The sequence below is a fragment of the Ptiloglossa arizonensis genome, chromosome 4 (genome assembly GCF_051014685.1).
Source record: "Ptiloglossa arizonensis isolate GNS036 chromosome 4, iyPtiAriz1_principal, whole genome shotgun sequence".
NCBI classification, from domain to species: domain Eukaryota; kingdom Metazoa; phylum Arthropoda; class Insecta; order Hymenoptera; family Colletidae; genus Ptiloglossa; species Ptiloglossa arizonensis.
Window position 1 is genome coordinate 6,815,793 of NC_135051.1, and position 25,575 is coordinate 6,841,367.

General features: G+C 41.4%; 1 protein-coding gene across 3 annotated transcripts in view; it reads left to right on the forward strand.

The window, feature by feature from the left end:
* The window catches only part of M (zona pellucida domain-containing protein miniature), a 48,496-nt gene that overhangs the window by 8,698 nt on the left and 14,223 nt on the right, over positions 1–25,575 (forward strand). For all 3 annotated transcript variants that reach the window (XM_076309590.1, XM_076309592.1, XM_076309593.1), the window contains one exon: positions 16,474–16,553. In XM_076309590.1, coding sequence (XP_076165705.1) covers positions 16,512–16,553 — 42 coding nt within the window. In that variant the 5' untranslated portion in view covers positions 16,474–16,511. The remainder of the gene's footprint in view (positions 1–16,473; positions 16,554–25,575) is intronic.

Below are 25,575 nucleotides of genomic sequence, written 5' to 3' on the forward strand. Positions count from 1 at the left end.
TTATAAGTAATAAATATAAGTATAATTATTTGTCACAGTACATTGAAAACTCGGTTCGGATGTAACTTGGTACAAGAATTTCGACAGTTCTTCCGTAACATAATTTATACTCTCTAAGTACTAACCATCGTTCAGATACCAAAGGATTTGAAAATAGAAATGTTCACGATGTGCAATAATTATCAAAAAAGTGAATTTCGATCGAAGAAGATACAATGAAATTTACAATACGACTAACTCAAATTTACAGTACGACTAACTAAAATCTTAATTAGCAGAGGGAAAAAATAAACGATAAATCGCTTAATTTAACTTTAAATTATGCGAACGGGAAGAAAAATTGAAATTTTCATAAATTTTTAATTTCAACTTCGACATCGCGTATTTTTTTAAATCGTGAACAATCCACGGAGCAAACGTAGCTTCGAATCTCCGTTTCGGTGCATGTAACTTTTGCAAGTATCGTAGAACACGGTCTCGATTCACACGGAACGAATTAACCGTGTTACAGGAAGGTTACCTGTACTTAGTACTCATGCTTCGTGTATTTCGACACGGATGCCAAACCGCTCGGTTACGAATACTAATGTGCGTCGTTTGAATTTGCAAGTTATATCCGACATCCTCGTGCATGCAAATGCGAGCACCGCAAGAGTGAGAAATCTGTGGCATAATTGCAGTGTCGACACTTTCATCCTTGATTTCTTCTCACGCAATGTCACAACAGGAACTGCCTCGAGTACTCGAGAAAATACCTCAACCCTCAACGGAGCCAAGTACTCGAACATTTCGAATTGTTCGTATAACAAGTGTAGCACGAACAGATTGAAATAATTTGAACAATATTATCCAACGATCTCTTTCACTGGAATAATCGAGCAATCGATTCGAATGTTTCAAATAACGATCTTGGATTTATTCTGCAGCGAAAATTAGTATAAAATATTCATGAGAGTGTAGTATAACGTTATCTGGAATTATTATAAAATTGCACACTCCTGGGAGAATTTTATTTTAATTGTTTCTTCGAGTTTGTAGAATTGGTTGAAACAGTCACTGTGGAAGATCCGGGTTCTATTCTAAGCTGATTCTTTTTCTTTCTACACTATGGTAATCATTAGTATACAATGTATGCATAGGTAATCTTTAGTATACGATAAGAATACATTAAAGTTAATTGCAAATTACTGCAATGACTTTCCACTACTTCGACCGAAGCGAAGACGAAGATCTGTTGGAAAAGAAATCTGATTTTTGACAATAGATTTCCAGTTTTGGGGTCAATGTTTTCGAAATTAGAAATATGTGACACATTGATCTAATGTAGGATTGCTCGTTAACTCAGAATTCGCGGATAGTTTTCTTAATTATTTTTCAGGTTAATGTGTTCGAAATTTGAAATATATGACACATTGATATAATATAGAATTCGTTAACTCAGAATTCGCAATTTTTCGTACATTAAAATAGGAATGAGTTAATAAATATTGGTTCTCAAACTAATCATACATTTATGAGATATTCTATTTGTTTTGCTCGCAAGTCAATAGTTCGTGTACACATATTACAGCAAGATTGATAGGTCGCATTAAAATTTGCAATATCTATCGTTTCGTTCATGCAATACCAGGATTAAGGTTAAATTTTATACCACCACTTTTAGCTGCACCTTGCCTCTTACGCATATTCGTGTCTTAGATATATAATATACATACTTCCACATACGAATAAATTGTAAGAACGTGTCAGAGATTCAAAGAGAGAAAAACTTAAAAAAAATTACTAATCTCTCGATAAACGACCCTAAAAACGAAATCCAAAAATTCCAAGATTCTAAGAGAACCTATATAAATGATTTTTAATGAAAAAAGAAACATTCAACCTTCTTTGTATGTTCCTCGATCGACATAGAAAAATTTCGATACATCGGTTCTCTTTGGACTTACAAACTCTCGTTTACATCAATCCACTATAACCGAACATTCTTATCCCAAAAGAGGCAATAACTATTAGGTTGTTCGGAAACTGATTTCGTTTTCCAAAATGAAGAATATATAATTTAATAAAATGTTTATACACTCTAAAAAAAATCGTGTTTATATTTTCACCAAAAAAAAAAAAAAAAAAAACGAAATGACTTTCCGAACGACCCAATCTATTATATAATACCTATCTATAATACTAATTATACCCAACAGTACAACCGAACATTCTTATCCTAGAAGAGACTACAACTACTTATTATCGAATGGATGGATACCCGTTGTATCTCCCAAAAAATTCACGCACCATCGACAACCAAGCCGGTGTTCAACGCTACAGACACGGCTCGAGCGCGAACGTGTCCCTTGTAGCGTCCCCAGAAGAACGAGAACTCCCTCCATCTGCCCCCCGTTTATCGATAACGTCGAACCGCAACCCGACAGATCTCGTAGATTTCACGGTTTCCGGATTTTCCCGTGTCGCGCCCCGCCGCGGCGTAAAATGGCAATATCGGGCGGCATCGGTCGCCGATTTCCGCGGCCCGTATAACGCGCGTCCATGAATCGCATACATCCATAGATCGCGTACATCGCATACATCCATGCGATCGGCGAGCGTTATCGCATTCTGGTCCGGTGACAGCGGCGGCGGCGGCGGCGGCGGCGGTGATGCAGCCTATAATACTTTACGCATCGAGCATCACAAATACTGGTCGGGACCGTAATCGGAGCGGGGTTACGGCGGGCGCGAGTGCGCGTGCGCGTCACACACGCTGCCGCGTATCGTTTACAAGAGCGGGGTGGGGGAGAGGGAGGGGCGAGTCGAGTCGCGGCAGCGGTGGGGAGCAGACGGCTCGGATCGCGCGAGCGCGAGAGCGAGAGAGGGGCCCCCCTGTGCATGAGAACCGGTATCGCCGTAGATTCGTGCCATTATCCATTAACCACCGCGGCATTACGTTCATTTGACACGCTATCCGCGCTCGCAACCGGCACACTGAAACAGTTCTCCAACGGCGGACACCCTTAGCGCGCGTGCGTATCGTTACGCGTATACGATTCGATGCTCGTTAACGGACGCGAACCAAGCCGTGCACCCGTGCTTTTTCTCGTTAATTTCTAACGAAGACGCGCGGCGGTACCGAGCCGCCGCCGACGTTAGGAAGTGGAAGGGGATCAGAAAATTCCGCGAGACCGCGCGCGGAAACGGAGCAACCGTGGCAGCGTTAGCGTTAACCCAGTTTCGTCACCGCTACCGAGGTTTCCCGCGGCCGGACTCGAACGAGGATAATGACGGTTCGCGACAGCTGTCGGTTTTGCGGTGAACGATTGGGGGCTCGACACGCCGAGCTGCTCTTAGAATTCCTCGGACCGTGCTATTCGAAATTTCAATAGATTTTACCCGAACCCGATCGACGCGGCCGCATCGAGTCCACGGCCTTTCGTAAGGTATCGGTGGAAGGGAAAAAAAAAAGTGGAGTAGCATCGCGCCGTGGAAAATTGCACGCGGCTTTATGTACCGGGTGGGACGCGTTACTTGGCCACCGGTGTCAATTTTCTTCGTTGGCCGGGGGAATTTTATTTTTCAGAGGGTCGAGCCTTTTTTCTACGCTTTCGATGTCGCTTTTAACGGTTCTTTTATCTGGTACGAGGGTGACCTTCTTTCTGTCGCAATGGGACCTTCGAATGACCTTCAGAATGTCATTCGGAGAAATGAAAAAGAATGGGGAATATTCGGACCGTGTAAACGGGAAATGAGATTGTGTACCATGTCCTCGATAATGTCATTCATCGTGGGAGAATTTTTATCGATGTATCAGGGACAAGAACTATTGAGATGGACAATAGTGTGATCAAACTTATGTTTGGCACTACGATTGGAACAATTGTTGTAAAGGGTCAGAAAATGAATCTCAAAGGAATTCGAGAACCTAAAAATTAGATAGTAGAAGTTTCGATAAGCATTCACTGAGTTAAGCCTCGTTCCAGTGATCTATTTAAAATCGGGTGCAACGAATAGAAAAAGAAAGTTGTTTGAAAAATATCCCAAATTATTCAGCAATTCTTCAGTAACATTCCAACAATATTTGTGCAATTTCTCAATTAGATGATTCATATTTTTTTTGCACGCTGAACGAGTATTTGGAACAAAGTTCATTCATGGTATTCAAATACTCAAATATTCAAAGATTATTCATAGTCTTCAAATACTTAAATATTCAAAGACTATTCGTAGTCTTCAAATACTCAAATATTCAAAGACTATTCGTACTCTTCAAATAGTCAAATATTCAAATATTCAAAGACTATTCGTACTCTTCAAATAGTCCAATATTCAAATATTCAAAGACTATTCGTAGTCTTCAAATACTCAAGTACTCCAAGATTCTTCATAGTCTTCAAATACTCAAATATTCAAAGACTATTCGTAGTCTTTAAATACTCAAATATTCGAAGATTCTTCGTAGCCTTCCAACACTCAAATATTCAAAGATTCTGCATAGTCGTCAACCACTCGAATACTCGAAGATTCCCTGCACGGTCCAAGTACCATTCAAAATTCCTTCCTAACACCTCGATACCTACCACCACTCTCTCCCCAGGCAGTACTCGATCGACTCGAGGATCGTTACACCGTAGTATTCGAATTCCCGGTGTAAAATATTCGACTAGTTCCGGGCCTACTTATCACATTAATGCGTCCCAGATGCGCGGATGCTTTCCATCCTGTACACGAGAGAGACGTAGCCTACATCGCCGCGCATTATGATACAACCTTAATCGCGTATCCTTGCCACAATGAACCTACTTCGTCGCGCACATGTCGGCGATCTCTCCCGCGTATCGAATTGATTTCTACCGATTAATAAGAGGAGGGGAGGGAGAAACCGATTCCAACGACGGTGCCCGATCACGACCCACTGCGAGGGTTCAACGTGTACCCCGTAACGGGTTCGTTGTAACCGTCGTTTCTCGACGCGGTGTCCACGCGTTAATTATCATCGCCGTTTCGCGGAACGGAGCACCGTCGCTCGGTTTACGCGCTATACGGTACGGTACGTAGAGATCCACCTCGTACTTTCCATTCACGGTGCTGTTATCGTGACGCGTGTACACGCGCGTACCGGTGAACGCGCGACCGCGAGCGCATTCACACGGTCGAATGCACGCCGCCGCCGCCACCGCGCGTGCAAGCAACGCGCGTAATACGCGGCTGCCACTCGCAGCCCTCGTCCGAGACGATCGGTACGCGAGATGGACATACCGCACGCGATAATTGCTCATCGTCGCGCCGTGCTTGCTACGCCGCTACGCGCGCACGCGCGCGCAAGCGCGGCAACGACGATCACTGGGTCACATTAACCGTTAATGTTAACATAACCGATCTCGATCGCGGTGAATGGATCGTAAAGTCAATTACGCGCTCGGTTACGGCTCGCACGAATCTCCGTCCGCTCGTGCCACGGCACGCTCGTTTCGTTCTTCGTATCCTCTTCGATTTACCGACCGATAAATTCTTCCGGCAATGTAGCGGAGGCAACAGTTTTGCGGCCAGACCGAATAGATCGAAGGTCAACCACGGTTCGAGTATCAGTTCCAATGACACCGTTTGTACCCTCGATGGGGGATTAATGCCCGATCGCGGTCGGTTTTTTCTTTTCATTTTTTTTTCTTTTTTGTCTTTTTTTTTGCAAAGTTTAATTAACGCGCTAATGGCACCGACAGGACACTCGACGATTTCTTTACGACGAATTAAATTCGACGAGTTTGCGATCGAGTGTGAAAATGTAGCTCGAACAGGAGGTGGAGATCTCGAGGCTGAGTGTTGAATTATTCTTTTCTAGAGGAATAGTCGGTGAATGTAGGTTCTGCTTCGTTCCTTGGATATTCCGGAAATGAAACTCGAATACTGTTGAAGCGATCGAGTATCGTTCGAATATCATTGGAGCACTTCCGTTCAGGCATTCGAATAACGATTTACGAATTCTCAAATATTCCAGGTTTAATCGAAACGTTCGAATATGAAATTATTCGAATATGAAATCATTCGAATATAAAATCATTCGAATATGAAATTATTTGAATATGAAATTATTTGAATGTGAAATCATTCGAATATGAAATTATTTGAATATGAAATCATTCGAATATGAAATTATTCGAATATGAAATTATTTGAATAGGTTCTGAAATTATCGAATATGAAATTATTTGAATAGCTTCTGAAATTATCGAATATGAAATTATTTGAATAACTTCTGAAATTATCGAATATGAAATTATTTGAATAGCTTTTGAAATTATCGAATATGAAATTATTCAAATACGAAATTATTTGAACAGCTTCTGAAATTATTCGAATATGAAAGTATTCGAATATGAAATTATTCGAATATGAAATTATTTGAATAGCTTCTGAAATTATTCGAATATGAAATCATTCGAACAGCTTCTGAACTATACTTCAACAAACAGTCGTACGAGCAGATAATCCTTTAATTAGTTCCCCCCAAATATAATAAGAATATTATAGTAAACTATTTCATCGAAATCTACGAGCCAAAATTAATGTATTTTCAGTGTAGAAACCTTGCAATTGTATCAATTAATTCCATTAATAACCTAAACGAATGGCCAGTTAAACACCAAAGAAAGTATTTCTTAATCAATTTCACTCCACTCGATAAAAACATATCATTCGAGCTACGAGTCGTTAAAAAAGATACGTGTTCGCTTCTGGTACACCTCTCGTGAGTGATAAACTCATTTACGCCGGTAATACTGAAATTATTGCGACCATTGTATAACTAATGAGACTGACGAGATACTCAAACGATGCCGAGCGCAGCGCAGTAATTTTCATGCTGCAGATTATACGTGAAATTAGCTGTTTATTTATCACTTACTATTAGAGGTCTGCTAAAAACTTGAAAATAATTTAAACGACTATCAATAGACAGTTTACGATTAGCCACTTAGCAATTTTCATTATCAGAAAAACGAAGTTGTTAATTGATACGCGATTGATATATTCACAGTATATCAACCGTGAAGAAATACAAATTTTGAAGTTAGCCTCCGAGTTTGAGTCTCAATTTGTTGTAATAAAAAATAAAACAAACAGAAATCCACCTTTTACCAGGAATAATCCTACTGTAACGTCTCAATGCAATAATCGGCAAAACGTCTTACAAATTGCAAATTGTTCAAAGAGAATTATAAGCAATGCCTCGTTAATTGTCACAGATTCTGTCTCGTTAACTGACCGATAGTCCTCCCCACCATTTAACCGTATCTTACTCTCTATTTGTACCTCACTCGACGCCATTGTATCGCGTCCCTCGTTAACTGTCGCGCCTCGGTTTCGAGCCTGTGACAGTAACACAACCTTCCCGTACTCGCTTCGTTTCTCGTCGGTAATTATATTTACGAACTTGTTAGTACTACACGACACACGGTTACAGATGTTCCGGGCAAACTTAACATCGCGGATCTTCGATAACGATACATATTCAAAAAAGGAACTCCATCGAACGATTCTCTTCGTTTTCTGTTCGGCTAATAGCTACTGGAAAGCAGAAACTACGTCGAACAAGAATCGACGATTATATTTGCACGCGAATGAAATTAATTGCCGACTATTGACGAATCTAAACGCCTGTTTCCCACGAGAACGAGTTTATCTCGCGTCGTTAAAATACCGGATCCGTGATGATCGTGTGACGCGGGTACCTCTTTTGGTTTTTACGTGATTCGACACAGCGACGGTTTTGGAATAAGTTACCGTTGACTCTGGTGACACTTACAAATTACGGAGAGTCGCGAGAATTAACGACTGCTGTTCCAAGTCGGCGACGACGACCACGGGAGATCTACGAATCTTACCACCGCGACGATATACATATGTTTGATCGTGCATTCCAAGAATACGCGGGGAAAATACCGCAGGAGCCATAATCGTGATTTATGACCGTAATTCGAGACTTTTTTTATTAATCGTCAAATAAATTATTAACGGCCCTAAGGTTCGAGACCAACGGCAACGTAGGTAAGGCGGGCCCAGGACGCGGTGGAAATTAATTTAAGTATTACCGGTCTTTCACGCATATTATCGTTTCCATTAAACGCGACAAGTTGGCACGGATACGCGAATTTTAAATACCGCTACCATCGAAATATTTTAGAGAATTTATTTCTTCCCTTTACTATCGGGTCGTTCGGAAAGTCGTGCCTTTTTTTTTGGTAAAAACGAAACGCGATTTTTTTTCGAGCGTACAAACGTTTTATTAAATTATATATTCTCCGTTTTGGAAAACGAAACGACTTTCCGAACAACCGAACAACATAATTTCAGAAGCTGTTCGAATAATTCCATACTCAAATAATTTCATATTCGAATAATTTCAGAAGCTATTCAAATAATTTCATATTCAAATAATTTCATATTCGAATAATTTCATATTCAAATACTTTCATACTCGAATAATTTGATATTCGAATACTACAATATTTGTAGCTTTCATCCTCGTATAAGTCCTTCGGCGATACCTCGTTAAAAATCCCTGCCACAAAATTTCCAGGTCGCGCGCCCACATTTCACGCAAAAGCAAAAAAAAGGAAATATACACATAATCCAATATTTACGTAAAGTAGGAAAAAACTGTAATACCAATCACCGGGAAAGTAAAACGTCGATCCACGAACATCCATGATCCCCCGGGCGAACGTGTCGAATAGATAAACTTGTTTCGCAACTTCTTAACGCGTGGAAAATAAATGTAGCCGCGTCTGGTCGTAACTAACGCGATCAGTATATCCTATTCGTGATTATCCGTGGCGACAAATCACGATTGGACGCGTGCTGTCCCGCGTCCGGTTTTGCTCGACGGAACAGAAATCGTCTGGGAAACAACATATCCCGTGAGACGACGCCGAGGGGAAATTATTAGCGTGGGACCTACCTACCGCCGGTCCCAGAACTGCCGGCTAGGAGACACCGTTACGCTGATACGTACAACACAACTGGCCCTTTCAAGCATTCCAAGCCTCTAAACATTCCAGGAATGTCTTACTCCCCTACCTTGCGTACCGTCTCCGCGGAAATCGCCGCGCGTGTGTGTACGCGCAGAGGATATACCACGCGCGAGTCACATGTTCGGTGTTCCCGATTTTTCACGGTGCAATAATCGGCACCTTCGGTGTTCCCGATTTTTCACGGTGCAATAATCACGAACCAGGCTGCTGTGGGAATACCACGGGACTGGGATTGTGTATCCCGGGGCAATCGAGAGATGACTGGTGTCCCGATCGTTCGATTAGATAATACCGATCGATTGATGGTGCACGAGAGCCTCGAGACTTCCGTACCTCGATAAAAGTACGACAGAACGCTCCAACACTGTATCAAGTAGACCTGTGCAATAAGTACATCTATTGTTTTCGTTTTTGGGGGACCAATCGTTCGATTAAATAATACCGATCGATCGATGGTGCGCGAGAGCCTCGAGACTTCCGTACCTAGATAAAAGTACGACAAAACGTTCCAACGTTGTACTAGGTAGACCTGTGCAATAAGTACATCTATTGTTTTCGTTTTTGGGGGACCAATCGTTCAATTAGATAATACCGATCGATCGATGGCGCACGAAAGCCTCGAGACTTCCGTACCTAGATAAAAGTACGACAAAACGTTCCAACGTTGTACTAGGTAGACCTGTGCAATAAGTACATCTATTGTTTTCATTTTTGGAGGACCAATCGACGACACTTTCAACGTGAACATTGTCGGACAGTTAGTAATTCTCGGTAGCAACTCCTCGTTAAGAGTATGAATTTTCGTATCGTTTCACACTTGCATAATTATTGCATTTTTCAGAGTATTATCGACGATATCGTTGATACTTTTTTAGATGTAGTGTTCCTCGTTGGAAACTCGGATTGTTACCTCGATAAAAGTACCAGAATCGTTCTTCTAGCAACTCTTCGTTGAGAGTTTGAATTCTTGTATCGGTGTACACTTGCATATTTATTGCATTTTTCAGAGTATTATCGACGATATCGTTGAAACTTTTTCGGATATAGTGTTCTTCGTTGAACACTCGGATCGTCACCTCGATAAAAGTACCAGAATCGTTCTTGTAGCAACTCTTCGTTGAGAGTCTGAATTTTTGTACCGTTGTACACTTGCATATTTATTACATTTTGTCTTGGCGAGAATACTCTCGACGATATCGTCGAAACTTTTTTAAATGTAGTGTTCTTCGGATTGTTACCTCGATAAAAGTACCAGAATCGTTCCTGCCATTTATACGTACAATTATTTCTATTTCTTATGTGTGAATTGAATATCATTCGATAATGAAATGATTCATAAATATGTACGATTCGTGAATATCTTTGATCATCCCATAAACAGTAACAAAGTAGTGGACAATTTCTGTGGTTCATCCAGTACAACATGTGCGAAACCCGAGTACATCGGTCACACAGTAATGACAGTGCTAACGATAATAGCATGAACAGTGGTTGACGGCAGTGACAGGAATGACAATACGGAAGCTCGCGGTGGTAACTTTTGTATGCACAAGTTACTTAATGAGCGCTCTAATTAATACAAGTCAAAGCACACCGCTGCATATCAATCAATTCTGCGGCTGATTCTCGGCCACGTAATACTAACAATGTAGGATAAGCAGAATACAGTACGTATGTAGGCTACCTTGTGCCTTCGCTGTAATTACTCAATTAACATCTGTTCGTAGAAGAAAGCGTATTAAATCTATCGAATAAAACAAACATTTGACTCGAGTTGAGCGTTTCAATCTCGTACACATCTCGAAGTAAACGGAAAGTTCTCACATTTTTGAAAGTAAAATCGCCTTACGAGAAAAAGTAACCTTTGAGAAGATTAAAAAACAGTGACGATCAATGTATAGGTGGAAGATCGAAAGATTTCACGCGGATAGAATCGCGAATCGTATTGGGTCGGACGTTTCAGTGGATTGGTTACAACTGGACAAAAATTACGCGACACTGTGTACATTCCCGTTACTCGTGGTACCACATTCCCCTTAACCCAAGACTGATCTTTCGATCTACCATCTTCACCAGAATAGAACTAACAAGGAACATGTCCATCCACGGCACCGATTTTAACGACACTTTACAGATCTTTACACCGACCAAAAACAAGAGACATCCCCTTATAGCTGAGAAAAATCAAGTTCAAAGGAAGAAAACTACTCTCAAAATTTCACCCCATTTGTGTTGTCTCGATGGTTCTCCATTGGAAAATAACACGGTCCTATACATCCGTATTATCTTTCATCCAGGACAAATATAAAATTTGTTTCCATAACTTTTCAATACAAGTCTCAGAGGGTAGTTCCACCCTTTAACCATCGAACACCCGATTCTCTATTCGAAAATTGCGAATAAAATAGACAAATTATTTTACACGTCGTAATAAATATAGTCATGGAAATAAATTAAAATCGACAGAAATACATTGTAGAAATACAAAGTAGGGAAACACATTGTTACTACCTGATAACAAACCGAGAATCGTTACCTGATAACCATACAAACGAAAAATGAATACGTTACGGTTCTGGGACCGGAGAAAAGATAAGTGTCGCGTACTTTTTCTCCACATCGTCGATGGAAACAGCTCGGGGACATGGCTGGTATAACACGAGGCGTGTCTTACGTTTTTATAGGATTCTTAATCCGATTCCCATTCGCGCGATTTCACGGTGTTCTTGCGTCTGTCGAGCGTACCGATGGTTCCGGTAGGATAGGCATAGACAGTTCTTCACCGGGGGCACGAGTCATTAGCCAATCAGTGGTAATTGTTCGGCGTTCGTCGATGTAAATTCCGATCGAAAGGCAAGCATAGGCGTGGCCCACTGCAGGCGTCGCGGACTGCATTAATTAAATATGGCCCGCGACAACGTGCACTCGGTGTAACCTGTCGTCGTTACGTTGCAGCCAACCGCACACGTAGACTTCGCAAATGCCGTGGACGTTCTATCACTCGTAATCCGCGACGTGCCACTTATGCGTGGAACACAGTGGTAAACTCAATTTTAATTAACGTTCTCCGTACAACCTTGCAGCGTTCAGTCGCGCGCCGTTCTGGTAGCCGAGGCTGTCAGCTTCACCCATTTGTATTATCCACGTCACTGGGGAACCTTGCAATTGGCATCGCAGCGTCTCCGCGCGCGTGAATCTGCGCGGACTAATTCTCGGTTTCGAGGGACAATTTTTTACCACGAATTCGAGTAACGGTATCCTCGTGTCTACGCCATTGTTTATCTTTCCGTTTCCCATTGTATCTTCGTAACGGTATCGTCGATGGATCCGCGAGACTCTACCGATGAAAATGGGTACAAACACGACCCTGGTTGAATTTTCTTTAATTGTACGTTGAAAAGAATTTCTTCGAATTTGGGAAATGTGCTTTTGGGGATGGTTTGGAGTTATTTTCACCGAGGATACGTTGTTGATCCGTTGACAATACTTTTAGAAAGATGTAAGAAAGTTTTGGTAATCGATTAACTTTGCATGTAATACGAGACTCACGCGCTGAGATTCTATCTCTCTCACTCTCGGTGAATCTTATTCCTCTGTTTACTTCGTGTTCACGTCGATCAAATAAAGTTTGTCAAAAGTTTACGACCATCTGGAGGTAACTTTGAATATACATATTCTGTAAATAAATCGGCGTGGGTTACTTTTGACCCACTCTTTGCAAAAACATTCGGAGTAATTGAACACTACTAGGGCAATTGACTGAGAAAATACGATTTCAGAAGATGTTAAGAACAGTCTTTTACGACCATCTACAGCTAACTTTGAATGTATACATTTTATAAATATAGGTCTAAAGTTGGCGTGGGTCACCTTTGACCCACTCTTTGCAAATACTATACGATTTCAGAAGATGTTAAGGACAGGAGAGCAATAGAACGAAAGAAGGTTTAGCAAATATTCCAGAGGATAGAAAAACTGAGACAGTGTGCGCAGAAACGTTGCGTTACTTCCAAACGAAGTATCTATATTGCGCTGTAACCGAAAGTTAACCGCGTGCAACCACCGTAAGCGTAGCGAGTAGCTAAATCCATCGAGTCGGATAACGTCGCTGACACCGAGAATCGAAAAAGCGCGGTGTCTTCGATACAGGTAAACGGATCGGTCCGAAAGCTGTTGAAAAAGGAACGGGAGCAAAAACTCGAGGAAGTCGAGCGGTGTTCGATCCACGGCGATCGTGTTTCCACGGAACGAAGTTCGATTCCCGGTGTTCGACAAAAACGATCGCCCCTGTCAGGATTAAGACCCGCCCCGAAGAAGAATTTTAATGCGCGAGAACTTCCATCCGCGGCGCAAGCAAGACGGGAGAGGGGGAAGAAAGAAAGAAAAAAAGGAAGAAAGATATAAAAAAAATATCGAAAAAAAAGAAAAAAAACGAACGGATCATCGGATTTACCGGGCGTACGTGTCTCTACTCGAGCTGACCGAGTAAAAAAGGCGTCGAACGGTTCGTTGTTGGTCGACTAGTCAACGAAGAAACGCCGAAATACAGAGAGACGAGGGGACCGAATTGCTCCGAGCGGTCGTATCCCCGCGTCTATCCGGTCATTAAGGGAACGGAGGTTGTAAGGCGATCGCTGTCAATCGGGTGACGCGTTTAATCCAGGCAAGGCAAAAAAAAAAAGAAAAAGAAAAGAAAGAACAAGTAACATCAAACCGAGCGCGGAGAAGAAACGTTGGCCCTTGGAGTCGAGGTTCGCTCGGGGCGGTTCCGTGACGCGACAATAACCGGACCCGATACCGACGATTCCCGCTACCCTCGATAATAAAACTAATCGCGAGATGCGTACAACGTAACGCGACGATCCATTAGATCGTTCGACGATTGATCTACGCCGCCGTATCGCCGACTCGTTCGGATCACCGACGCCCGTGAATAACTCATAAATACCAGCGCCGCGCAGCCGCAGTTTTATGAATGGTCACGAGCAACGGGTGGGGGAACGAGGGGCGGGGCGGGCGGCCGAACAGGTTTCCGCCTAGCCTGTACGGTCGTCCGTGAACGCTTTTATTTGTCCCCCCTTCGGTTCGCGTTCTCATCTCGATGCCGAATATCGCGATCGCGCACGATACCGCGATTAATCTTCCCGATTATGAGAACGGTGTTTCGTATATCGATCGACGCTTCTCGTACACGTGTATACACCGACAGTAACTCGGCCCCTTGGTACTCCTTTGGCTTACATGTTTTACGAGAAATAAGCAAAACGCGACTCTGCACGAACGAGCAAAGATTACTGCTAACCAACGTAATTGGTTCATTTAATTCAAAATAAATAAGACGTCTTTCGCTCATTTCAATAGGTAAATTCATCCCCTGTTTGTAACACGAGTAACCAGTCCCGTAATCTCTAGTTCTCTACCGTTCTGCAATCTCTGGGGGCAGCACTGATACCCCCTGGTTCGAATTCGACGAATTTTCCTTCGAACGGAGCGAAACGTTCGTACCTGTCCCCGTAATCACGATTTCCCATGGTCCTGTTCGCTCACGCCCGGCGGCCGATACGGATCACTGCTCGAGAGATATTGTTGGAGGGTAAAATACCGGTCACGCTGATCGAGCTCGTGGATTCGCTGTACGCAAAACTGGCATTAGAAGAATGCTTGAAAAAAAAAAAAAAAAAAAAAAAGGTAAAAGAACCACTCGAACCGGTAAAGTATCGCTTATCGATTCATTAGCGACTCCGTTCCGGCTACGACCTAATCGACAAAGCATCGCGGCTTAAGTGGGTTACGCCGCGGGACCGCGCCGATTGCGACTTCCCAAGCTCCTCCCCTTTTACCCCCACCCGGTGAGCGCCACGTTTCAGACGTTCCGTTGAATAAAGACAACGGGCCCCGCGCTCCCGACGAGTCGCGTTATCTGCGTAACGTATCTCCCAGCGATAAATCAATGTAACAGTCGAAGCCGATAATCATCGGGTAGGTCAACGCTAATCAAGACCGTGAACACCGATACGAAAATGTATGCGAAACTCCGTGGTATCCGCGTACGGGAATCGTCCGTCTCTTTCATACTGGTTTCGTTTGTTCGGTATTTATGTTGCACCGTGGTGCGTAATAGGTTTATCAGACTCGTAAACAGTATTGCTTTCCGGGTTACGGAAACGAGCGTGGAAAGTACGCTCGTAAAATTCCATCGCTACCGATAATCGTTATTCGCGAATAATCGAGTCGTTCGTTGCGGAAGTAGTCGAAGTCTATTTTTTGTTGTTGTTGTTTTTTTACTGTTTCAAGGGGAGTTTCCACGACTAATGGTCAAAAGACACGTTGAATCTACTCCGTAGTCCGGACGATAACCAGGTGGAATTTATTCACGTTCCTATCGACGTGAATTCGGTTGTTTAAAGAACGAGAAATGAATTTATTACGAAAGAGGTCTACGAACCCGAACGGTCTTACGCGTTTAACGACGCGATTAAAATTATTCCATTTCGGTGAGAATTTAACGTTTCGTGTTTTCAAAGACACCTATCAATTATAGAATGTCTGTGTAAATTATAGAGTGTCTTTTCTGTAAATATCCGATCAGTTACAGAGACGTTATGTATAAATTAAGGACATTTTCCATACTTCGCGTTACTATTAAATTATTATGGATCAAAAAGTCAGTCTCTGACGTCACATCATCTACATTTCTACTGCAAAAATTTAATAATATCAATGCGATACTATTAAGAACGATTCCATACCAAAAAGAATAATCGATCGATAGATTTCCGGTTAGGGAGTAGACACTGTTCTCCACTTCTGAAATAATCGTAAAACGTTGTACGTTCGTTAGCGATCGGTAAAAATAAATTTTCTCTCGTGTGATGTCGAATAGACTTTAAAAATCCGATGGATTTGCATATCGAGACAGACGTAAAACGACCATCGAACCAATTAGCGCTTATCAACGTTCTTGCGTCGATTGAAATTATACCGCGCAACGGACACGTAACCGAACTCCGCCGTAGCTCGAACTAATATTAATTCCGATGTTCAATTTCGAATCACGACGGTTCTCGTTAAACAATACCCAGTACCCCGCGTAATCGTTCGAAAACATCACCGAATGTTTCGTCGAACGCGATCGTGTCCCTATCTCGATTCGGTTTTGTTTCATCTAAACTTGAACGCGAGCGTCGCGTATCCTGATTCCACGGAACGTATCGGGCACACGTACACTCGAAACCCCATAACCATGATTTCTCTCGGCAAATCAATTTTGCGCCGAGACCTCCTTGGGATTCGAACCGCGACCTGGCGGACGGTGTTCAGTTAATTTGCTCGCTAGACCATGGTGGTCGGATAAATTAAAATAGATCCGGCTGCGAATTCCTTCTGTCGGCCGAGCGGGGCTCGGGCTTACGATTAGAAAATTGTTTCAGTGGTTAACGACGAACGTTTGTCTTTGCAGGGAAGCGTATCTCATCGTGAGAGGCTGGGACCTCCAGGATGCCAGGGGTGTGGAGGTTGCTACGTATGATGATCTATATGGTGAGTGATACGGCAATTAACCGAACATACACGCGTCTCTCATAACGCGGGCAAACGTATAGAGATACAAGCACGAATAGACCCACATGGAAAATGTAATTCAATATTGGCCTAACGGTTAGCCTATATAAAGCCTGCATGGGAACCGTCTATTTACGTTTCCGGTAAATGGGTATCGTACGCGGGTCGGATAAAAGTAATTGAGTTTGGTCGAGTTACGACACTGTGTTCTTCGAACGATACAATGTGAAATGATCGTGCATCGTTGCTACGTAGATGTCACAATTTTTAACGTAACACGGAGTGTGACGAATCAGAGATAGGTAACAATTAGAGCTTGGGTTACTCGGAGAGTTTTTCCCTTTGAGAATGTTCCAAGGTTCGAGTACTGGTCGAATACTTGACTGCAGGAGTACCTGACGATACGAATTCTTGATTATTTGAATACTTGACGTTACGAATTCTCGATTGTTCGAATACCTGACGTTACGAATTCTCGATTGTCCGAATACCTGACGACGTTACGAATTCTTGATTGTCCGAATACCTGACGTTACGAATTCTTGATTGTTCGAATACCTGACGTTACGAATTCTTGATTGTTCGAATACCTGTCGTTACGAATTCATGCCTGTTCGAATACTCGACAACTTGAATACTTGATCATTTGAATGTAACAAATTGTAGGTATAAATTATTGTAGAACTTGGGTTACTTGGTGAATTTTTCTGTTTAAGAATATTCGAATGTTCGAGTACTAGTCGAATACTTGACTATCGGAGTACCTGACAATACGAATTCTTGATTATTCGAATACTTGACGTTACGAATTTATGCCTGTTCAAATACTCGACAACTTACTTACTCGACAAATACTTGATCATTTGAATGCCTTATTATTTGGATTAACCATTCAAATACTTGACAATTTAAATATCTGGATATTCGATTACTTGGCATTTCGAGTTCTCAACTACACGAATTCTATTCGAATTCTTGATTATTCGGATTTCATTCGAAAATGTTATGCAGCAATCAAATAATCGGATATTCATAGGATTCAAATAGCTGTGATGTGGACCATGAATCGAATTTTTTATTCTCATGGTTCGTTTTTTGAGCTTAATTTTCATTTAAAATACTTTATTAACGATACTTCGTGGAACATTTATATCTTACGAACGAAGAACTAATTCGTTTACATTCTTCATTAGTAAGTAGCCTCGTTTTGCAATTATTATATTTCCAGCTGTAAAAACGAATCGTTCAACGGAAAAAGAAGTAGCGGGAATATTAAAAAGCGTTTCGCTAATTTTGTTATAGAAGAAAACTTATCTTTGTTTAATTTCTACCAATTGAGAGGATCCGCGTTGTGTTCAATCATTGAAATAGTAATATTCGGAATTTATTTACGATATTTGAATGTCTATAAGATATTCAAACATTGAATTAACCCTTAAATTCAAATTAACCTAGCACCTAATAACAAACCTAACTGGTTAGTAGAATTCGAAACAGTTAGTTAATTCGGAAAGAAACGAGGGAAGGGAAGTTTCAGTAAACATAGATCCACAAATTAATTTTTCTCGAGATACTTAAAATTTTAAATAAATAGAACAAAGCTCCCTGTTGATCGAAAACATCGAACAGGAACAAGAAACGAGTCAACAGTAAGTAGATTTAGTTCATGTAGCTCGTATAATAAGAATTTTAAATTAACGAAGGATAATAGGAAATTCAGGGGAAGTCACCGTATGTAGAATGACTCTGTGGAATGTAGAATGACGATCGCCTGGAAATATCACTGCTCGGAGTAAATCTCGATGCTACTGAAAATGTAAAGGAGTCCAATCTAGGACAAGGCATACTCATTTCAAAGTCACCTGGTGGTTGTTGAAATGCCGAACATTCGAGATCATTCATGACTTGCATCTTATGGGTATTTGCGATCGTACGAAGAGCCATTGACTTGCAAACTGAAAAACGAAGTACCACGGTAACGATTATTTTCCATGATATATATATATATCACATATGCTATGTGTACGCAATGTTGATCTCTTACACTTTGTCTAAGTTATCGTTGATAATCGAAAAATAATATGTACGTATCTATTTTACAGGAAAAAGAAAAACTAGATGGTTGAGCTTAATTTTCGTCGAGCTTGATTTTGAAAATGGCTGCATTTTATATGTTCATTAAATATGTAAGTAGTTATCGATAGTAAATCAAGAGAAGAAATTCCATTGTAATTTAATTACCTGTGATTTGCTTTACGATAAAATACTTTTCCGTTGCAATTTGCATACGCAGTAAAATTTCCAACTAATATTGAGAGTTTGATATACGCGAACGTAAATCACGTCTAGTTCGAACTTGACTGGTCAATAGAACAAAAAGAAACAGTTAAAGTTCCAATATATATATATATATATATTGCAAATATATATAAGCAAATCACAGGTAATTAAATTACAATGGAATTTCTTCTCTTGATTTACTATCGATAACTACTTACATATTTAATGAACATATAAAATGCAGCCATTTTCAAAATCAAGCTCGACGAAAATTAAGCTCAACCATCTAGTTTTTCTTTTTCCTGTAAAATAGATACGTACATATTATTTTTCGATTATCAACGATAACTTAGACAAAGTGTAAGAGATCAACATTGCGTACACATAGCAACGATGATTTTTTATGTGATGTTTCTTCGAACAAATAAACCACGACACGAGCATTGTATTTATCTAATATATACGCTTATTTGGGACATTCGATTGGCCTGTTTAAATTCATTTGCACATCGATACGGACGTGCTATACTAGCTCGATTAGTGGTAGAACCTGTCTGAATTTCTATCAACAAATTGAAAATTGTGTTCGAAGTACTATTTAAGGTACATTTAAAATAAACTACCCTCTATCTGAGCTACTCGTTTTAGACTGAAGTAAAGCACAAGAGAAGACTACAAGTATTAGATAAAAATATAAAAGTGGAATACTATAACGAAGTTAGGTACGTAAGAGCACCACACCCAACGAGGTGATTTAATCTTAGCAGATGATGACACAGAAACGTCCTGTCAAACAGAACGACACAGATGAGAGACCGATATCTTTTGTTGGCCAATTAAATCCTAGATCGTACATATTTCCAGTCACCAATAACTTCGAGCATGTCTATCGACGTCACGATACTCGTGGATCCTTTAAGAGACTATTCGTTCGTTTCTTCAGATTCATTCACTTTCACAACTGCAGTCCCAGTGTATAAATAGCATTTTATGTTTTCACGCGTGTATTCGTACGTTCCTGGCGCTAAATCGAGGATCCTCACTAATTAGCTCAAATAACAAGGATTTATTGTACTGCACGTACCCGTTCCAACGATTCCAGTACCCTCTACAAAATCCACTTCGTTGATTAAAAATCGTTCAAATTTCCACCTGTAATCTATTTCAAACATTAATATTCCATGATCCAAAAATTCGCACAAAATGATCGATCAAGACACTAGTTTCTTCAAAAAAAAAAAAAAAAAAGAGAGAGAAACTACAATTATCTATTCTTGGTCCGAAAAATACGAATATCCCCTTACTTGAAAAGAAAAATAGAAAGAAACTACGATTATCTATTCTCTGCCCGAAAAATACGAATATCCCCTTAATTAAAGGCTAACGGGCTCAGGAGTCGAACTCCGGGCAAGTAAGTGGTACCGTTTCAGAACGAGAAATTACGAACAGAGAGAAACAAAGACCCAGGTACACTGTTCCCAGTTCAAGAGACGAGGAGAGTATCGCTCGTAGACCGTGCTCGGGTCCTGAAACGACTCCCAACGAGAAATTCGTCATAGTTCGATGACAATGCGATGACGCAGCGGGAGACGCACGCACCGGCTCGCAGGCGGATATTGCCTACTCTAGGTACCGTTACGCGTGTCTTACGACCTTCTTTACCTCTCCCTCTGCACCTGCTTCCTCGGAAAGTTATTCAGGATCCCCTGCGCAACCTATTGCCCCCACGACGTTATTGCGTCTGCGGAGTGAGACCTCTTATTGCGGTCTCGCGGCAGGAAACGCGTCGCGTCCTCTCGCGTGCGCCTGCCTCCTCCTCCTCCTTGCAAATTTATGCGCTTCCGTGTCCATATTGTTCGCGCTGCTGGATTTATTATTCGTCCCACGGAGGACCCGTGCACTCGTGGACGACTTGTAAAGTTCCATGGATTCTTTACTTGTATGCAAACCAACCGAGAAACCGACGACTCTTTGAAATTCCTGATACGGTTATACCTCGAATAAACACAGTTTTCGTACACTTTGTTAGCGATGGTTAGACGTTCTGGGCGGTCTTAGCTTCGTACGTGAAATTTTTTACACGTGTACAGGTATGATTAGGTACAGGGGGAAATGTGCTCGGTATAAGAATTCGTTTCAATTTCCGATCAAGCGGCGAAACGTTTTCGTGAGAACTGTGAGTGAACACGTGGAGTTTGGATCGAAAGGTTATTTTTCGAGGCTTGAAATAAAACTGTTCTTTGTTCGTAGGTTTGGATAGAAGTTTTCTGCTAAACAAATATAATTTCCATCGTTTGTTCTGGATCAATATTTGTACGTTACTTATTGACTCTCGAAAACTGAAACCTGAGTACATAGACTCGCAAGAACTGTACAGTCTGCGATGGCCGTTGTCACGTGTGCGTGACTTCATCGGCTAGCGGTTATCTATGACTCTAATGACTTGTATCGCGTTTGTTTAAGTATGGTTGTTATGTGTCGAAGTTCATTTCCTTGTAAATAATTTCCGTGCGATATCCAGATCCGTTTTACATCGGTTTAAAGTAATTAGTCGAAAGGAAAGAAGATAGTTCGTTTCAAATCGTTTAACGTAAAACTTCAAAGTTTTCGGAAGATTTATACAAATTCCAACAAGTTCCCTGAAATGATCAATTTGTATAAATATACAATTCTGAAATATTCTTCGAGAAAAATTTTCTTTCTGTCCAACATTTACACAGAGAATGTACGAACTGTGCGAAGGAACGAGGTTCTAATTAATTAAACTTTATTCAACGACAGGCCTTCGTAGCGATAATATTTAAATATTTATAAGATACCTCGTTAAAAAAATTGCGATTCGTTTGAATAAAATGACAATTTAGAGGCAGAAAGAAGTCTTCCCGTGATCTTTAGCTTTCTTTTAAAAGTTTTCTACGAACATCCTGTGTCTCTCGATTCCCAAGTAAATGGAAATCATTTTTTCCTTAATTTGGAATACAATTACCACAAAGATGCGCCTTTCATTCGACAAAATTTCTGTATCATTTCCTGGACTGCAGAGTACCCAGGTAACACGATTCGAGTCAACCGCCTTGTAAGAGGGTTCGGTAGTGCTTCTAGAAATACTGCACTGAGTTGTTCCTCCCTTATTCTTCTTCCAAATAGTGCACAATCGTTTCCTGGACTACAGAGTACTCAGATCACATGATAGTAGTCAACCACCTTGTAAGAGGGTTCGATAGTGCTTCTAGAAATATTGCACCGAGTTGTTCCTTCTTCTTTCTTCTTCCAAATAATGCACAATCATTTCCTGGACTACAGAGTACCCATATCACATGATACCAGTCAACCACCTTGTAAGAGGGTTCGGTAGTACTTCTAGAAATATTGCACCGAGTTGTTCCTTCTTCTTTCTTCTTCCAAATAGTGCACAATCGTTTCCTGGACTACAGAGTACCCATATCACATGATACCAGTCAACCACCTTGTAAGAGGGTTCGGTAGTGCTTCTAGAAATATTGCACCGAGTTGTTCCTTCTTCTTTCTTCTTCCAAATAGTGCACAATCGTTTCCTGGACTACAGAGTACCCATATCACATGATACCAGTCAACCACCTTGTAAGAGGGTTCGGTAGTGCTTCTAGAAATATTGCACCGAGTTGTTCCTTCTTCTTTCTTCTTCCAAATAATGCACAATCATTTCCTGGACTATAGAGCATCCAGGTAACACGATACGAGTGAAGTGCGTTGTAAGAGGGTTTGGTAGTGTTTCTATAAACACCGGAACGAGTAGTGGTTTTTCCCCCGTTCTTCTTCCAAATAGTGGCGAGGTTTCGAAAAAGGGAGAACGCTTCGAGGACGATCTCAGAAACCACCATCGGCATCCAGTCGAAAGAACGTGACACGGAGAAATAGATGCTCGTCCATGGGCAAAGACAAGCGCATAAACGAGGACAGGGGAAGCTATTTCCGCGTGTCACGTGGAATACAATCGAGCACCGAGAGGGGCATTAGTATTCGAATGCTAGTGGAGCCGCGATGGGAAACTCACCTAACCCAGCGTGCCTCGCGTTCGAGTGACTCGGAATACTGATATATTCGCTGTTGCCAACGAACCACCACGGAATCGTAAAGTCTATATCCCGCGAATTGCTCCAGGCAGCGCGGCGCGTAATATAAATATCGTTTGCCATTCGTTTCACGTTCGAAAGCACGAGCGCATTGTCTACCATTGATAGATGGCGTAGATAGAAGCCCTCGTAGTCGTATCCGCGACCCCAAAGAATTTCCAACGCTTCGATTTCGTTTTTCCCGTGTGCATCGAGCGTACCTCCATCGGAGGAATGCTTTGCCTCTACGCCGGTGTATCTCGCTACGATCACGACCAGTGAAAGAATTTTCGAAAGAACGTCTCTCTTCGAGTCGAATTACACTCGCCTGTCAATCCACCATTCGTGGTTTTATTCCCGTGAGAAAATTATTCAGTCGTTCGGGAAGTCATTTCGTTCACCGAAATTGAGAATATATAATTTAATAAAAATGTTTACGCATTCTGAAAAAATCGTGTTTCATTTTTACCAAAAAAAAAACGAAACGACTTTCCGAACAAGTGTATAAATTTGTTCCGTGGAAAGTTTCACACGGACTCGGAAATACGGTGAAGAGGACATTAGACGATTTATCGGCACGTACGTGTACGTTTTTATAGCAGTTTTTCATCGAGGCAAAGAGAATTTTATTCGTTTAACAATTGTCATTTTAGTGGAAGAATCAACGGATTGAAAACTCTTTGTATTTCAATCGTTACTCGAGATTTCGATCTGGATATCGAAATTTGTCTGATTTCTAACGAGAGATCGATACGGTAATTCTCTGTTTCGAGTGACAATTTTCACCCCGGATTCAAGTAACGTAATCATCTCCATCGATGGTAAATACCATCATTTATCAATGACGTTTCTACAACCCGACTCGTATGACCAACGGCTGTGTTGACGAAAGTCGATGGTCGTTGAATTTTATTCGTTAATGAATATTGAACTTCGTTTACTTTCAAATGGCAAAACTTATCAATGAAGTTTCTCACTCACTTTTCTACGAAGACAGGCTGGGTCTCGGTTAAAGATTAAAATCACTGCCTACTCTGCTTTGAAGCAAACCAACGATCCTTATTAAAAATATTTTGCCATCGTAAGTATATTAGCAACAAAGTTTCATTTTTCCAAAGGAATTTTTCTAAAGAAATTTTTCTACAAGAATTTTTCCAAAGAGATTCGATACGAAGAAATGTAAAAGATACCAGGACAATCCGAAAGACCATTTCTGAAATGAAAAAGAATCTGGACAATGTACAGTAATTACGTTAAAATTTTCGTTCAGGTTGTCGAGTAGAGAGCTCGCGATTCCTACCAGGAATGATTTTTTCACCTGCCATCCGCTCGATACTCCACTCGGAAATTGAACACCATTTACCGAATTCCGATAAACGTGAAAGCAGAATCTTTCTACGAGCGTGCTACAAAATGTCCCTGCACATTGTCGATCGCGTACAATGCTTGCGTATCGAAAATCGCTCTCTATTAATAACTCGATGATCGCAGAGAACGAAAGAAACGTCTGAATCTTCGCGATTGCTTCGATCGATACCAAACGAGAGTATCGTGCCTTCGAACGTGTCCAATAAACTTTAAATTATCGAATTCTCGTTCGAGTTATCAAAACTCGAAACACTCGAACATTTTTCGTCGCTACGACAAAGATCATTTTCAAGATCACCGCGAACAGTAACGAGAAATGTTTGTTCGCTGGCTCGAAAACTATCAATCGTTCGAAAATTCATTTCGTTTTTTTAATGAAAACGAAACACACGATTTTTTTACAGTGTACAAACTATTTTATCGAATTATCCATTCTTCGTTTAGGAAAACGAAGTGACTTTCCGAACCCAATAAAATTTCGTTCATTTCTAACTCGAATTGGATTACAATTTCGTCGTTTCGATGTTAATCTCTCCAGTTGCGTTGCAACGTCATCGATGCAACCGATTAGAAGATCTTATCGTAGAAATCGCACGTTTTTAATTTCCGATTCCAGAACGGATCGCGAGGATCGGAGAAGCGGATATTTCGCAGAATATTTTACACTCCGTGCTCGACCCAATTTGTCCAAATCAACTTCGAATAAAAAAGAAAAAAAAAGAAAAGAAAAACATCGATCGAAGAAACTCGTAAAAAGAAAGCCAATAAATCACCCGAGATCCGATACGACTGGCAATCTCTTTCTATGCTTCGAGCTCCCTTGAATACCTTCAAAAATCGAACGCTCCTCCCCGGTATTCGATAAACCAACCCGGTGAAGTGTCTCCGTTGAAGTGTCTCGGTGAAGTGTCTCCTAGGAGCGCGGTTGGCCCACAATGCCCGCAAAGGGTATCGAAAAGCGCTCTCTGTTGACTCGTCGAGGACTCGAGGACGTCGCGCATGTATCGAGGCGCGGCGTACACACGAACACACGGCGAGGGGAGTGGTGGTGGTGGTGGTAGGGGGTAGAAGACAAAGAAAAACAAGGCCCGCTCGCGACGCAGCGTTCGCGTATCGAGAGACAGAGACGAGTGAGTGCGTTCGTGGCCCGGCGTCGTATGCCAGGTGCGTAATCATTTCTAATGAAACGTTGTCATTTAACAGTGCGATTGTAAGAGCGCAGAAACTTGTTTTCACTTGCGCGAAAAACGTCGACCGTTAAT